Source organism: Saimiri boliviensis, chromosome 6 (assembly GCF_048565385.1).
Source record: "Saimiri boliviensis isolate mSaiBol1 chromosome 6, mSaiBol1.pri, whole genome shotgun sequence".
NCBI classification, from domain to species: domain Eukaryota; kingdom Metazoa; phylum Chordata; class Mammalia; order Primates; family Cebidae; genus Saimiri; species Saimiri boliviensis.
The window spans coordinates 115,007,528-115,023,473 of NC_133454.1; the positions used below are offsets into that span (position 1 = coordinate 115,007,528).

A 15,946-nucleotide genomic window follows, 5' to 3' on the forward strand; every position below is an offset into this window, starting at 1 on the left:
TATTTATCTATCTTTATTTTCATTTTTTTGAGATGGAGTCTCACTCTGTTGCCCAGGCTGGAGTGCAGTGGTGCGATCTTGGCTTACCACATTCTCTGCCTCCTGGGTTCAAGCAATTCTCCTGCCTCAGCCTCCTGAGTAGTAGCTGGGATTACAGGTGTCTACCACCATGCCTGGCTAATTATTCTATTTTTAGTAGATATGGAGTTTCAGCCAGTTGGCCAGGTGTTGAATTCCTGACCTCAAGTGATCCGCCTGCCTCAGGCTCCCAAAGTGCTGGGATTACAGGCATGAGCCATCATGCCCAGCCATTATTTGTTTATTTTGAAATTTATATGGCCTCCTTTTACTAAATAGTTTTAGTATCAGTAGAGCTTCCCATAAAATACAATGAATTAATTTTTTTTTTGCAGTAGTAAATTATAAAACCTCAGAAAGGATGCTCAAGGCTGGGCACAGTGGCTCATACCTATAATCCCAGCACTTTGGGAGGCCAAGGCAATGGAGCACCTGAGATCAGGAGTTCGAGACCAGCCTGACCAATATGGTGAAACCCTGTCTCTACTAAAAATACAAAAGTTAGCTGGGTGTGGTGGCTCACACCTGTAATCCCAGCTACTTGGGAGACTGAGGCAGAAGAATCGCTTGAACTTAGGAGATGGAGGTTGCAGTGAGCCGAGGTCGTGCCATTACACTCCAGCCTGGGCAACAAAAGCAAAAATCCGTCTCAAAAAAAAAGGAATGATGTTCAGATTTTGTTTTTCAGCATTGCCCTGTATCTTACAGAATTTTCTATAGTTAAAAAAAAGAGCCACCCATTAACAAAGTAATAGTAGATTCTAACTTAATTTGGTTGTACTTGGTTTTAATAGCTGTGGAAGAAGTATGTTACCAAGTAGAAGAGTTCTGTTCTGAAAGGGAAACATAAGTTGATGGGCAGAAGAGAACTGTTTGGAGAAGGAGCCACTGGGTTTCTCCTCCTTCTGTTCTCCTCAACCTGCTTAAGTGTGAAGGGATCAGTTGATCAAATGCAGGGAATGAATGCCCCCAGCCCCTCTTGGTCTGCTTCATTTCTTGGTGTAAGTTTCACTGTACTCTGCAGAATTTGGAGGATGCCAGTTGACTGGCTGGGAAAGGATACTGAACCCTAACCTTCAGAGGTGTCTTGGCTACAACCAGTGTGGTGTTGCCACTCTTAAGTCATTGTTTCTGAATTATCCTGTGAAGAGCCCTGGCGGGTTTTAGAGCCCCTGTAGGGGTGAATGTTGTGGAATTAAGTGGGGATAGGGAGAAAGTGTCCCCTGGAACCAGAACTGCTCTAAGAGCCACTTTTCTGCAGAAGCTAACTAGAGACAGAGCCAGGGCTTTTCCTCCCCTCATTGTGGCAGAATACACAGTTGGAAGTTTTCACCCATGTTCAGTGATGTGGTCTTTCAGAATTCCATGTCTCTAGATAGTAGGAAACCCACTTGTACATTCTCTTCTCTCTACCTCTGTTGAGAGGAGAGCAGATCCCTTGTTAAGATTCCTGTTCTGGCTTTTCAGGTAAATAAGAATGACATCCGCAAGAAGGTGAGGCGGCTAATGGGAAAGTCGCACATTGGGCTTGTGTACAGCCAGCAAATCAATGAGGTGCTTGATCAGCTGGCAAATCTGGTAAGCGCAACTGGCCACCCCTTAGGCTTCCTTCCCCATGGGTCATTTCTTGGTTTGTGTCACTTGCAGTCCAGTTCACCCCTGGTTTGGAAAATGGAGCAGTTGTCTTTGACTCTAAATGAGGCTTTAGTCCCTGTATTTGCTGATGGGATTCTCTATATAAAACCATTATAATGCATCAGTTTTGATGTGTGGTCTGTGGACTGCTGAGGATTCAGAGGATGAAAATCATTTCAAACAAAATAACATTCTAAAAATGTTATTTGCCGTTTTCACCGGGTTACATTTGCACTGACGGTACCAAAGCAGTGGTGGGTAAAACTGCTGGTACTTTAACCCAGGCGAAGACAGTGGCCCCAAAGTATGCCAGTAGCTGTTGTATTCCTTGCCTCCATACACTCTCAGGTTTTTTTTTTGTTTTTTCTTGTGCCTCAGACTCATGAGTAGCTGGGATTACAGGTGCATGCCACCACACCCAGCTAATGTGTGTGTGTGTTTGGAAGCAGAGTTTTGCTCTCTTGTTGCCCAGGCTAGAGTGCGGTGGCATGATTTTGGCTCACTGCAATCTCCGCCTCCCAGGTTCAAGCAATTCTCCTGCTTCAGCCTCCTGAATAACTGGGATTATTACCAGCATGCACCACCACGCCCAGTTAATTTTTGTATTTCTAGTAGAGACAGGGATTTATTTGCCATGTTGGCCAGACTGGTCTCAAACTCCTGATCTTAAGTGATCCACCTACCTCAGCCTCCCAAAGTTCTGGGATTACAGATGTGAGCCACCACACCTGGCTTGCACTCTCAGTTTTTTAAAAATGCCAGTTGTGCTTATAAATGTCCTTGAAGAAGCAGTGAAGACTATTACTTTTATTAAATCTTGATCATTGACCAGGCGTGGTGGCTCATGCCTGTAATCCCAGCAGTTTGGGAGGCTGAGGTAGGGAGATCACAAGGTCAAGAGATCGAGACCATACTGGCCAACATGGTGAAACCCCATCTGTACTAATAATATAAAAATTAGCGAGGCCGGGCACGGTGGCTCAAGCCTGTAATCCCAGCACTTTGGGAGGCCGAGGCGGGTGGATCACGAGGTCAAAAGATCGAGACCATCCTGGTCAACATGGTGAAACCTCGTCTCTACTAAAAATACAAAAAAACTAGCTGGGCATGGTGGCGCATGCCTGTAATCCCAGCTACTCAGGAGGCTGAGGCAGGAGAATTGCCTGAGCCCAGGAGGCGGAGGTTGCGGTGAGCCGAGATCGTGCCATTGCACTCCAGCCTGGGTAACAAGAGCGAAACTCCGTCTCAAAAAAAAAAAAAAAAAAAAAAATTAGCTGGGTGTGGTGGCGTGTTAGCCCTAGCTACTTGGGAGGGTGAGGCAGGAGACTGGCTTGAACCCGGGAGGTGTAGATTGCAGTGAGCCAAGATCGTGCCACTGCACTCCAGCCTGGCGCCTGGCGACAGAGCGAGACTCTGTCTACGAAAAAAAAAATCTTGATCATTGATTATAAATGTTTTTAATATTCTGTGTGACAAAATGGGAAGTACACATAAAGCATCTCTGTTGCAAACCCAGTATGATGGGTTTTTTTGAAGAAAAGCAATTTGCGACCTTGAGTTGCAAGGTGAACTTGGTCGCTTTGTTCATGGAACATCATTTTTACTCGACAACTAGCAAACCGTGGTTATTCAGAGTTGGATATTTGGCAGACATTTTCCTTAAGTTAATGAAGTGAACCTGTTGTTTCAAGAAAAACAACTGACAGTATTTGTTGCCAATGATGAGATTCAGCTTTTAAGTGAAAATGAGAATTTTGGCAGAGTTTTAAACTTGAAGCTTCCCAATATTTAAAGACTTTTCTAATGAGATTGATGGTGATATTAATGAATGTGATTTTAAAAATATTTAATATTACAAAATATGTCAACATTTGGAAGAGCTGCGTAACTCAATGAAGCAATTTTTTTTTTTTCCTTTCTTTTTTTTTTTGAGATGGAGTCTCACACTGTCACGGGACTGGAATGCAGTGGTGCAATCTTGGCTCACAGTAAGCTCTGCCTTTTGAGTTCAAGCAATTCTTCTGCGTCAGCCTCCCAAGTAGCTGGGATTATAGGCACCCACCACCGTGCCCAGCTAATTTTTTTGTATTTTTAGTAGGGACGGGATTTCAGCATGTTGGCCAGGCTGGTCTCAAACTCCTGACCTCTTGATTCATCTGCCTTGGCCTTCCAAAGTGCTGGGATTATAGGCATGAGCCACTGCACCCAGCCAGTGTTTTCTAAATACCAATGTATGATGTTATAAATTCAAGTATGGATGAAAGATCTACTCAAAATGGAAGGCAGATATATGAATCTTTTTTTCTTTCTTTCTTTCTTTATTTATTTATTTGAGATGGAGTTTCGCTCTTGTTTCCCAGGCTGGAGTGCAATGGCTCGATCTCAGCTCACCGCAACCTCCGCCTCCTGGGTTTAGGCAATTCTCCTGCTTCAGCCTCCTGAGTAGCTGAGATTACAGGCGTGTGCCACCATGCCCAGCTAATTTTTTGTATTTTTAGTAGAGACGGGGTTTCACCATGTTGACCAGGATGGTCTCGATCTCTTGACCTCGTGATCCACCCACCTCGGCCTCCCAAAGTGCTGGGATTACAGGCTTGAGCCACTGTGCCCGGCCAATTTTTTTTTTTTTTTTTTTTGAGACAGAGTTTCACTCTTGCCCAGGGTGGAGTGCAGTAGTGCAGTCTCAGCTCACTACAATCTCTGCCTCCTGAGTCCAAGTGATTCTCCTGCCTCAGCCACCCTAGTAGCTGGGATTACAGGCACACACCAACATACCCAGCTAAGTTTTTGTATTTTTAGTAGAGCTGTGACCTTGATTTTCAAGGTGAACTTAATCGCTTTGTTCATGCATGTTGGCCAGGCTGGTCTTAGAACACCTGACCTCAGGCGATCCACCCACCTCAGCCTCCCAAAATGCTGGAATTACAGGCTTGAGCCATTGCACCTGGCCTTATTTTTAATTTTTAAGTAAAATTTTATTTTCAGCCTGGGCAACATAGGGAGACCCCATTTCTTTTTTTTTTCTTTTCTTTTTTTTTTTCTTTTGAGACGGAGTTTTTCCTCTTGTTACCCAGGCTGGAGTGCAATGGCGCGATCTCGGCTCACCGCAACCTCCGCCTCCTGGGTTCAGGCAGTTCTCCTGCCTCAGCCTCCTGAGTAGCTCGGATTACAGGCATGTGTCACCATGCCCAGCTAATTTTTTGTATTTTTAGTAGAGACGGGGTTTCACCATATTGGCCAGGATGGTCTCGATCTCTTGACCTCGTGATCCACCCGCCTCGGCCTCCCAAAGTGCTGGGATTACAGGCTTGAGCCACCGCGCCCGGCTGGGAGACCCCATTTCTAATAAAAATAAAACAATTAGCCGGATGTGGTGGCATGCACCTGTAGTTCCAGCTGCTTGGGAGGCTGAGGTGGGAGGATCACTTGAGCTCACTGTTGAAGCTGCAGTGAGCCATGATAGCACCACTGCATTCCAGCCTGGGTGACAGAGGGAGACCCTGTTTCAAAAAAACAAAAGTATGGAGAATAGGGTCTCACTGTGTTGCCCAGGCTGGTCTCCAACTCCTGCCTCGGCTCAAACGAAACTCCCAACTTGGGCTCCCAAAGTGTTGGGATTACAGGAATGAGCCACAATGTCCAGCCTAAATGGATTTTAATGTAACAGTGTAAAATGCTCATTGATGTGCTTTCAGATTCCACACTGAACTAACTTTAAAAAGCTGCTATCAGGCCGGGCGCGGTGGCTCAAGCCTGTAATCCCAGCACTTTGGGAGGCCGAGGCGGGTGGATCACGAGGTCGAGAGATTGAGATCATCCTGGTCAACATGGTGAAACCCCATCTCTACTAAAAGTACAAAAAATTAGCTGGGCATGGTGGCACGTGCCTGTAATCCCAGCTACTCAGGAGGCTGAGGCAGGAGAATTGCCTGAACCCAGGAAGCGGAGGTTGCGGTGAGCCGAGATCGCGCCATTGCACTCCAGCCTGGGTAACAAGAGCGAAACTCCGTCTCAAAAAAAAAAAAAAAAAAAAGTGCCGGGCGCGGTGGCTCGAGCCTGTAATCCCGCACTTTGGGAGGCCGAGGCGGGTGGATCACGAGGTCGAGATCGAGACCATCCTGGTCAACATGGTGAAACCCTGTCTCTACTAAAAATACAAAAAAATTAGCTGGGCATGGTGGCGCTTGCCTGTAATCCCAGCTACTCAGGAGGCTGAGGTAGGAGAATTGCTTGAACCCAGGAGGCGGAGGTGGCGGTGAGCCAAGATCGCGCCATTGCACTCCAGCCTGGGTAACAAGAGTGAAACTCCGTCTCAAAAAAAAAAAAAGCCGCTATCAGCCGGGCGTGGTGGCTCACTCCTGTAATCCCAGCACTTTGGGAGGCTGAGGTGAGCAGATCACCAGAGATCAGGAGTTCGAGACCAGCATGACCAATATGGTGAAACCCCATCTTAAAAAAATTTTTTTTTAAAGCTGCTATCACTGAGTGTGGCCGTTTATGCCTGTAATCCCAAGTACTTGGGCTGAGGCAGGAATGTCACTTAAGCCCAGGAGTTCAAAACTGTAGTAAGCTATGGTTGTGCCACTGCACTCCAGCCTGGGTGAAAGAGCAGGACCTTTTCTCTAAAAAAAGAAGAGGCTGCTCCTTCTCAAGTTCTGGTATAGTGTTAAAGAAGAATACGCCTATTTTTCTGAAAAGGCTATGAAAATTCTCTTCCATTTTCCAAATATGTATCTGGGAGGTCAAGTTTTCTTCATATACCTCAAGCAAAGCAACGTATTGCAACAGGCTGAATGCAGAAGCAGATAGGAGGATGCAACTATTTGCTGTTAAGTCAAACATGAAAGAGATTTGCAAAAATGTGAAACAGTGCCATTCTTTTCTCTATCTTTTTCTTTTTTGGAAAATATAGTTATTTTACAAAAAATTGTTACTTATATTACTATGTAATGGGCTATTAATGAATCATTAATTGTATAATTACTCATTTGAGAAATTTCCATTTAAATTTCTAGTATGTAAATACCTATAAATATAACTCACATAAACAAAAGCTCTTTGGAATCTTTAATAATATTTAAGAGATACAGGGCTGAGACCAAAGCATCTGAAATCACTTCCCTGGTGACCAGTGGCCAGCAGATGAGACTATGCTGAGGAAGCTGATAGGAATTTGATTGCTGGATGGGGAATTGTTGGCCCAGAGCTCTCTGGGAGGGATGTATGACTGTCCCTAAAAAAATCTCTCTTTCATCAGAATGGACGCGATCTCTCTATCTGGTCCAGTGGCAGCCGGCACATGAAGAAGCAGACATTTGTGGTACATGCAGGGACAGATACAAATGGAGATATCTTTTTTATGGAGGTAGGTGCTGGTTCATGCTGGGGGCCCAGAGGTCTATCTGAGAGTCACAGGGAATTCCTAGAACTGATGCTAGAATATTTTCCTCATTTCTCTCATTCATCTTCATGATCCATTTATCATTAAATCATCAGATTTTTGTTTTGTTTTGTTCTTTTGGGTTTTTTTGAGATAGTCTTGTTCTGTCACCCAGGCTGGAGTGCAGTGGCTCAATCTCAGCTCACTGCAACCTCTGCCTTCCGAGTTCAAGCAGTTCTACTGCCAATTAGCTGGAATTACAGGCACCAGCCACCATGCCCAGGTGATTTTTGTATTTTTAGTAAAGATGGGGTTTGACCACGTTGGCCAGGCTGGTTTCAAACTCCTGACCTCAAGTGGTTCACCCATCTCGGCTTCCCAAAGTGCTGGGATTAGAGCCATGAGCCACTGTGCCTGGCCAGATTATCAGATTAGATGATACCCATTTCTTTTCTTTTTCTTTTTTTTTTTTTTTTGAGATGGAGTTTCGCTCTCGTTACCCAGGCTGGAGTGCAATGGCGCAATCTCAGCTCACCGCAACCTCCGCCTCCTGGGTTCAGGCGATTCTCCTGCCTCAGCCTCCTGAGTAGTTGGGATTACAGGCACGCGCCACCATGCCCAGCTAATTTTTTGTATTTTTAGTAGAGACGGGGTTTCACCATGTTGACCAGGATGGTCTCGATCTCTTGACCTCGTGATCCACCCGCCTCGGCCTCCCAAAGTGCTGGGATTACAGGCTTGAGCCACTGTGCCTGGCCTTTTCTTTTTTTTTTTTTTTTTTGAGACGGAGTTTCACTCTTGTTACCCAGGCTGGAGTGCAATGGCGTAATCTCGGCTCACCGCAACCTCCTCCTCCTGGGCTCAGGCAATTCTCCTGCCTCAGCTTCCTGAGTAGCTGGGATTACAGGCACGTGCCACCATGCCCAGCTAATTTTTTGCACTTTTAGTAGAGACGGGGTTTCACCATGTTGACCAGGATGGTCTCGATCTCTCAACCTCGTGATCCACCCGCCTCGGCCTCCCAAAGTGCTGGGATTACAGGCTTGAGCCACCGCGCCCGGCTCTTTTTTTTTAAGACAGAGTCTCGCTTTGTCATCCGGGCTGGATTGCATTGGCATGATCTTGGCTCACTGCAGCCTCCACCTCCTGGGTTCAAGCGATTCTCCTGCCTTAGCTTCCTGAGTAGCTGGGATTACAGGTGTGCGCCACCATGCCTGACCAACTTTTTTATTTTAGTAGAGACAGGGTTTCACCATGTTGGATACATAAAGATATCTATGTATAGATGATATAGTCACATTGTTCGTAAATCAGAATAACACAAAATAGTACACATTGGGAAGTCTTGCACTCATAACTGTCCCCTTCCACTCAGTTTCCCACTTCCCTCACCCCTTCATCCTATAGCCAACCACTTTTATTTGTTTCCTTTGCAAATTCCAGTGGGTTTTTTTTTTTTCTTTTTTCTTTTCTTTTTTTTTTTTTTTGAGACAGAGTCTTGCTGTGTTGTCCAGGCTGTAGTGCAGTGGTATGATCTTGATTCACCGCAACCTTTGCCTCTGGATTCAAGCGATTCTCCTGCCTCAGGCTCCCAAGTAGCTGGGTTTACAGGCGCCCACCACCACGCCTGGCTAATATGTTTTTTTTTTTTTTTTTTTGAGACGGAGTTTCGCTCTTGTTACCCAGGCTGGAGTGCAATGGCGCGATCTCGGCTCACCGCCACCTCCGCCTCCTGGGCTCAGGCAATTCTCCTGCCTCAGCCTCCTGAGTAGCTGGGATTACAGGCACGCGCCATCATGCCCAGCTAATTTTTTTGTATTTTTAGTAGAGACGGGGTTTCACCATGTTGACCAGGATAGTCTCGATCTCTTGACCTCGTGATCCACCCGCCTTGGCCTCCCAAAGTGCTGGGATTACAGGCTTGAGCCACCGCGCCTGGCATATGTTGTATTTTTAGTAGAGATGGGTTTAACCATGTTCGTCAAGTTGGTCTCAATCTCCTGACCTCTGGTGATCCACCCGCCTCAGCCTCCCAAAGTGCTAGGATTACAGGTGTGAGCCACTGAGCTCATATTTTATTGCAAACAATAAAATATGAACACACATTTTCTTTTTCTCCTTTCAGAAAAAGACATCTTATCCATTGCTTTATACTTTGCTTTTTTCATTTAACATTATCCTGGTCCTCTTCTAAATCAGTACCAAGAAAGCTTTCCTCTTTGTTTTAAGGCTACACGTATTCTGCTGTTACTGTGCCATAATTTATTTAACAAGTCAGTACATATGGTTGCTTCCAAACTTGCTGTTGCTGATAGTGATACTGTGAATGATGCTGTGCCTGCTTCATTTCATACATGTGCAGGTGTGTCTAAGGATTCCCAGAAATGAGATTGCTGGGTCAGAGGGACATGCATTTGTAATTTTGGTTGATATAATTCTTAGGTGTCTCTAAACACGTAATACCCCCTTTGCCATTTATTTTGTTTAACAAATTGGATGGTTTGCACCGTGAAGTCTCCTACATTCTAGATTTTTTGCTGATTGCATCTCCTTTGTGTTATTATGTTTCCCTATCACTTGTATTTCTCATAGACTGGTAGTTTAGTTTCGAGGTTTGATCAGTTTCAGATTCACTCTTTTGGCCGGAATACTTAATGAGCGGTGCTGTATGCTTCATGTTGCCTCATGTGGTCATCCCTCTCCTACTGATCAGTGGGCTTAGATGTGGGCAACCTGATCTGCCCACCAGAAAGTTTCTCATTTGTCTTCTGATTCTGCCTATTGTATTTTTTGACACACAGAAATTTTTAACATATATATATATATAAATTTTGTGTGTGTGTGTATGTGAGACAGAGTCTCTCTCTGTCACCCAGGCTAGAGTGCTCTGGCATGATCTTGGCTCACTGCAACCTCCACCTCCCAGGTTCAAGCAGTTCTTCTGCCTCAGCCTCCCAAGTAGCAGGGATTACAAGTGCCTGTCACCACAGCCGGCTAAATTTTATATTTTTAATAGAGATGGGGTTTGGCCATTTTGGCCAAGGTGGTCTCCAACTCCTGACCTCACGTGATCTGCCCACCTCAGCCTCCCAAAGTGCTGGGGTTACAGGCGTGAGCTACCACGTCTGGCCAAGGAAGATTTTTTTTTTTTTTTTTTTTTTTTGAGAATGGGGTCTTGCTATATTGCCCAGGCAGGTTTCTAACTCCTGGGCTCAAGCTATCCTCCCACTTCTGCCTCCCTAAGAGATAGGATTACAGGCGTGAGCCACAGCACCCAGCCAAGATTTTTTTTTTTTTTTTTTTTTTTTTTTTTTTTGAGATGGAGTCTTGCTCTGTTGTCCAGGCTAGAGTGCAGTGGTGCAATCTTGGCTCACTGCAACCTCCACCCACCCAAGTTCCAATGATTGTACTACCTCAGCCTCCCGAGTAGCTGCGACTACAGGCACGTGCCACCACACTCAGGTAAATTTTTGTATTTTTATTAGAAAAGAGGTTTTGCCATGTTGACCAGGCTGGTCTTGAACTCCTGGCCTCAAGTGATCTGTCTGCCTTGGCCTCCCAAAGTGCTGGGATTACAGGTGTGAGCCACTGCACCTGGCCAAATATTTTTTAAAATTGTTTTTATTTTCCTTTTTTTAAGTTACAAAAGTTAAACAGCATATGCTATAAACGTTTCAAACCATGCAAAAGTTGAAAAATAAGTAAAAGTTTCACTCCCTCTCAATCGTTTGTCCCAGAGGTAACCATTGTTAAAAGAATTTTGTGTGACTCCTTTTAGATTATTGAAAATGCATATTTGTGTAAATATAATTTATTTATATGGAATTTTGTTTTGGCACTTATGAAAGTGGTATTAAATTACAAATATTGGCCGGGCGTGGAGGCTCAAGCCTGTAATCCCAGCACTTTGGGAGACCGAGGCGGGTGGATCACGAGGTCAAGAGATAGAGACCATCCTGGTCAACATGGTGAAACCCCGTCTCTACTAAAAATACAAAAAATTAGCTGGGCATGGTGGCGCGTGCCTGTAATTCCAGCTACTCGGGAGGCTGAGGCAGGAGAATTGCCTGAACCCAGGAGGCGGAGGTTGCGGTGAGCCGAGATCGCGCCATTGCACTCCAGCCTGGGTAACAAGAGCGAAACTCCGTCTCAAATAAATAAATAAATAAATAAATAAATAACAAATATTGGGCCAAGTGTGGGGCTTGCATGAGCCTGTAATCCCAGCACTTTGGGAGGCTGAGGCAGGTAGATCACCTGAGGTCAGGAGTTGCAGACCAGTCTGCCCAGTGCAGTGAAACCCCGTCTCTACTAAAAATACAAAAATTAGCTGGGCATGGTGGAAGGTGCCTGTAATCCCACCTACTTGGGAGACTGAGGCAGGAGAATCACTTGAACCCAGAGGCAGAAGTTGCAGTGAGCCAAGATCATACCACTGCTCTCCAACCTGGGCGACAAAGTGAGACTGTCTCAAAAAAACAAACAAACAAATTACAAATGCTGTTAAATTATTTGCTTTTTTTACTTAATGATATACCTTTCCATGTCTCCTTTTTTTTTTTTTTTTTTTTTTAGTTTAGTGGATGTTTAGCCATTAGATGTCAAATGGTGTACCATAATTGGTTTGCCTTCAACTTTTTTTTTTTTTGAGACAGAATCTTGCTCTATCGCTAGGCGCCAGGCTGGTGTGCAGTGGTGCGATCTCGGCTCACTGCAACCTCCACCTCCCGGGTTCGAGCAATTCTCCTGCCTCAGCCTCCCAAGTAGCTCGGACTATAGGCACGCACCACCATGTCCAGCCAATTTTTTTTTTTGTATTTTTTAGTAGAGACAGGGTTTCACCATGTTAGCCAGGATGGTCTCAATCTCAGCCTCCCAAAGTGCTGGGATTACAGGCTTATGATCCACCCACCTCAGCCTCCCAAAGTGCTGGGATTACAGGCATGAGCCACCGCTTCTGGCCCGCCTCCCACTATTTTTTTAAAAAAATATTGTTCATTAGGCCAAGCATGATGGCTTATGCCTGTAATCCTAGCACTTTGCTTGAGCCCAGAGTTTAAGACCAGCCTGGGGAACATACGGAGACCTTGTCTCTACAAAACATTTTAAAATTAGCCATTCATGTGGCGGTTTACGCCTGTGGTCCCAACTACTGGGGAGGTTGAGGTGGGAGGATTGCTTGAGCCCAGCAGGTCAAGACCACTCTGGGCAACATAGGGAAACCCTGTCTCTACAAAAAAATTTTAAAATAAGCTAGGCATACTAGTGCATGGCCATGGTGCCAACTACTGGAGAGGCTAAGTAGGGAGGATCCTTGAGCCTGGGAGGTCAAGGCTTCAGTGAGCTATGATTGCACCACTGCAGTTCAGCCTGTGTGAAAGAGCAAGACTGTGTCTCAAAAAAAAATTGCTCATTGACTATCCTTGAACATACATTTTTGTACTGTCACATGAGAATTTCTATAGGATATAGGCCTAGACATGAAATTTTCAAGTCAAGCTTATATATATTTTAAATTTCGATAGATTCTGCCAAATTGCCATCCCATAGACTATACCAGTTTACACCTCCAACAACCGCTTAAACGAGTATAGCACTATATATTATGAGCATTTTTCTAGCCTAGAATTCTCTAGCTTAGAAATCATGTGTTCTTCTAAATGTGTTCTGCTCTCCTTTATATGATGTTCTTAAAGGATCGTTAAAGGTGGAATGGTATCATCCATTTTCCCCCTAGAGAAAACCACAGAATCAGACTGGGGCTAGAGTTCAAGTTTCCAATTCCTACTCTGCCTTCCAACTCCTACCCATCCTTCAAAGGCTTTAGAACTCCAGTGAACTCTTACATAGCAGCTTCAGCCTGATGGTCTTGTGTCTTCCTTACCCACTCACCTAGTATTTATGGAGCACATATTGTATGCTAGGTACTTTGTTGGGTGTCAGGATTATAGCAGTGAATAAGACAGATGTGGTTTCTGTTGCCCTTAGCATTGACAAAGCTATTGGGGAAGTCTCATAATTAAAGAGTATTATAAAATATGATGCACATTCTGAAAGAAGCTCAGCGGGCAGGAGTTATGCGAATACACAGCAGAGGGCCTAGGAGCTGTGGACAACTCCTTTGAGAAGTTGACCTTTGAGCTGAGACTTGAAAGAGTAAGAGTTAATGGTTGGGGGGTGGAAGAGCGGTCTAGGGATATTTGAGCCAGAACCACTGGGACTCAATGATGGAGTGTAGTTAGAGGGAAAGGGAAAGAGTTGGGCATCACTTCTTCATGTCTGGCTGGGGCAGCTGGGTGGATGGGGGTGCCGTTTACTCAAATAGCAGGCTATAAAGGAGGATCTACCCAGGAGGAGATGTTGAGTTCAGATTTGGACACAGTGAGTTTGAGATGCTGCATGTGAAACATCCAGACATTGAGAGGCTCAGGAGCTCAGGAAGAGAGATCTAAGATAGAGAAGGAGATAAGAACCATCAACATTTTAATAATCATTAGTTTTATATTGCTGATATCTAGTAGCTAAGTAGGGTACTTTCTGTGTGCCTGGCTTTTGTATGCATATTAAGTACTTTATGCACATTAACTCATTTAGTCTTCATAGTTTAACTGCAGAAAGTTATTACTGTTACTGTCCCCATCTTAGCCGTGAGGAAATGTGGACACAGGTGAACTTGCTCAAGCTGACACAGCTAAATAACAGCAGAGCTGGCATCTAAAGTCAAGCTATCTGACTGTAGACCTTTGCCTCTCCCCATTGTGCTGTAATGTCTCCCGTAACATTTGAAGCCCTAAGAACAGATAACTTCACCTGAAGGAGAATGTTGAATAAAAAGAAGGTGTGAAAGACTGCTTTTTAATTTATGGCATGCTGTATTGTATCATTTTTATGCAATAAGCCCCGTTCATGTGTCACTTGTACAATTAATTTTTTAAAAAATGTATTTTTATAGAGAAAGGGTAGAGCCAGGATTAGAAAGTGGCTCCATTTTCCTCCTTGGTTAAGTCTGTCATGATCTTCTGCCTTTGTGTTTGTCAACAAAGATGATTCCAGAGGTCATAAGATGGAGGCATGAGATCGCCTCCAAATACTTTAAATCTGTAGAGCACATAAGCGGTAATAAATAACTGGGCCAGGCGCAGTGACTCACGCCTATGATCCCAGCACTTTGGGAGGCCAAGGCAGGTGGATCACTTGAGATCAGGAGTTCAAGACCAGCCTGGTCAGCATGGTGAAACCTCGTCTACTAAAAATACAAAAATTAGCTCAGCATGGTGGTATGTGCCTGCAATCTCAGCTACTCAGGAGGCTGAGGCAGGAGAATCATTTGAACCCACAGGCAGAGGTTGCAGTGAGTCAAGATTGCACCACTGCACTCCAGCATGGGCAACAGAGTGACTCCATCTCAAACAAAAATTATAGCCAGTGTGATGGTGTGCACCTGTAGTCCCAGCTACTTAGGGAGCTGAGGCAGGAAGATGATGTCCCAGTTTCACTGGGAGATTGAGGCTGCAGGGAGCTGAGGCAGGAAGATGATGTCCCAGGTTCACTGGGAGATTGAGGCTGCAGGGAGCTGAGGCAGGAAGATGATGTCCCAGGTTCACTGGGAGATTGAGGCTGCAGGGAGCTGAGATTGCGCCACTGTACTCAAACCTGGGGGACAAAGTGAGACCCTGTCTCAAAAAAAAAAGAGAGAGAAATAATAAATAACTGATTGAGTTGAACCTCCTCCCTTATATACGGGTTCCTTCTAATGATCCATTTCTTCCAGTCCTTATGTCCGGCAGCATGTCAGTAGTTCTGTTTTGTGTCTCCACCTAGGGAGACCACAAGTGTAAGGCAGAAAACCTGACCATGGGGATGCCCCAAGGCCAGTTGTGCCATCATTTCTCTGTAGGAGACAGTCTGGGGAGAGGCTGTGAGAGACAGAAACCACTGAGCCACTTTGTGCACTTCTCCAGGTGTGTGATGACTGTGTGGTATTGCGCAGTAACATCGGAACGGTGTATGAGCGCTGGTGGTATGAGAAGCTCATCAACATGACCTACTGTCCCAAGACCAAGGTGTTGTGCTTGTGGCGTAGAAATGGCTCTGAGACCCAGCTCAACAAGTTCTATACTAAAAAGGTACCCAAGAACTGTGTTTGGGTTGGGGCTAGGGTAGGCATTGAAGGCCAAATAGTTTCTCTTGGGGAAGTTGAAATTCCAAAACCCGGCCGGGCGCGGTGGCTCAAGCCTGTAATTCCAGCACTTTGGGAGGCCGAGGCGGGTGGATCACGAGGTCGAGAGATCGAGACCATCCTGTTCAACATGGTGAAACCCCGTCTCTACTAAAAATACAAAAAATCAGCTGGGCATGGTGGCGCGTGCCTGTAATCCCCGCTACTCAGAGGCAGGAGAATTGTCTGAACCCAGGAGGTGGAGGTTGTGGTGAGCCGAGATCGCGCCATTGCACTCCAACCTGGGTAACAAGAGCGAAACTCCGTCTCAAAAAAAAAAAAATTCCCAAACCCATCTGGAGCCACGCTTCTGTCTCCAGCTGGATGGGGTACCTAAAGCTGTTTCTGAGGTCCTGGTGTCAGCCTACGCCTTCAGTGGCCATTACAGAGCAGTGGGCGGGAACCCTGGACGGCCCCCATGACGGGACCACTCTCCCCGTGTGCCGTAGTGTCGGGAGCTGTACTACTGTGTGAAGGACAGCATGGAGCGCGCTGCCGCCCGACAGCAAAGCATCAAACCCGGTGAGGAGAAAGTTTCCTGAGAGCGTCTTCCCTCTGTTTCTCCCAGTCCTTCTGAGTGTCGGGGGCCTGGCAGGAAAGTCAGGGGCGGGATGATTCCCCACCTCACCAGTGAG

At 45.5% G+C, this 15,946-nt stretch overlaps 1 protein-coding gene across 50 annotated transcripts in view; it reads left to right on the forward strand.

Annotated features, from left to right (window-relative positions):
* MADD (MAP kinase activating death domain) overlaps positions 1–15,946 on the forward strand; it is a 64,249-nt gene that overhangs the window by 42,798 nt on the left and 5,505 nt on the right. For all 50 annotated transcript variants that reach the window (XM_074401395.1, XM_074401397.1, XM_074401398.1 and 47 more), the window contains 4 exons: positions 1,546–1,656; positions 6,971–7,078; positions 15,055–15,219; positions 15,761–15,833. In XM_074401395.1, the coding sequence (XP_074257496.1) occupies positions 1,546–1,656; positions 6,971–7,078; positions 15,055–15,219; positions 15,761–15,833 (457 nt within the window). The remainder of the gene's footprint in view (positions 1–1,545; positions 1,657–6,970; positions 7,079–15,054; positions 15,220–15,760; positions 15,834–15,946) is intronic.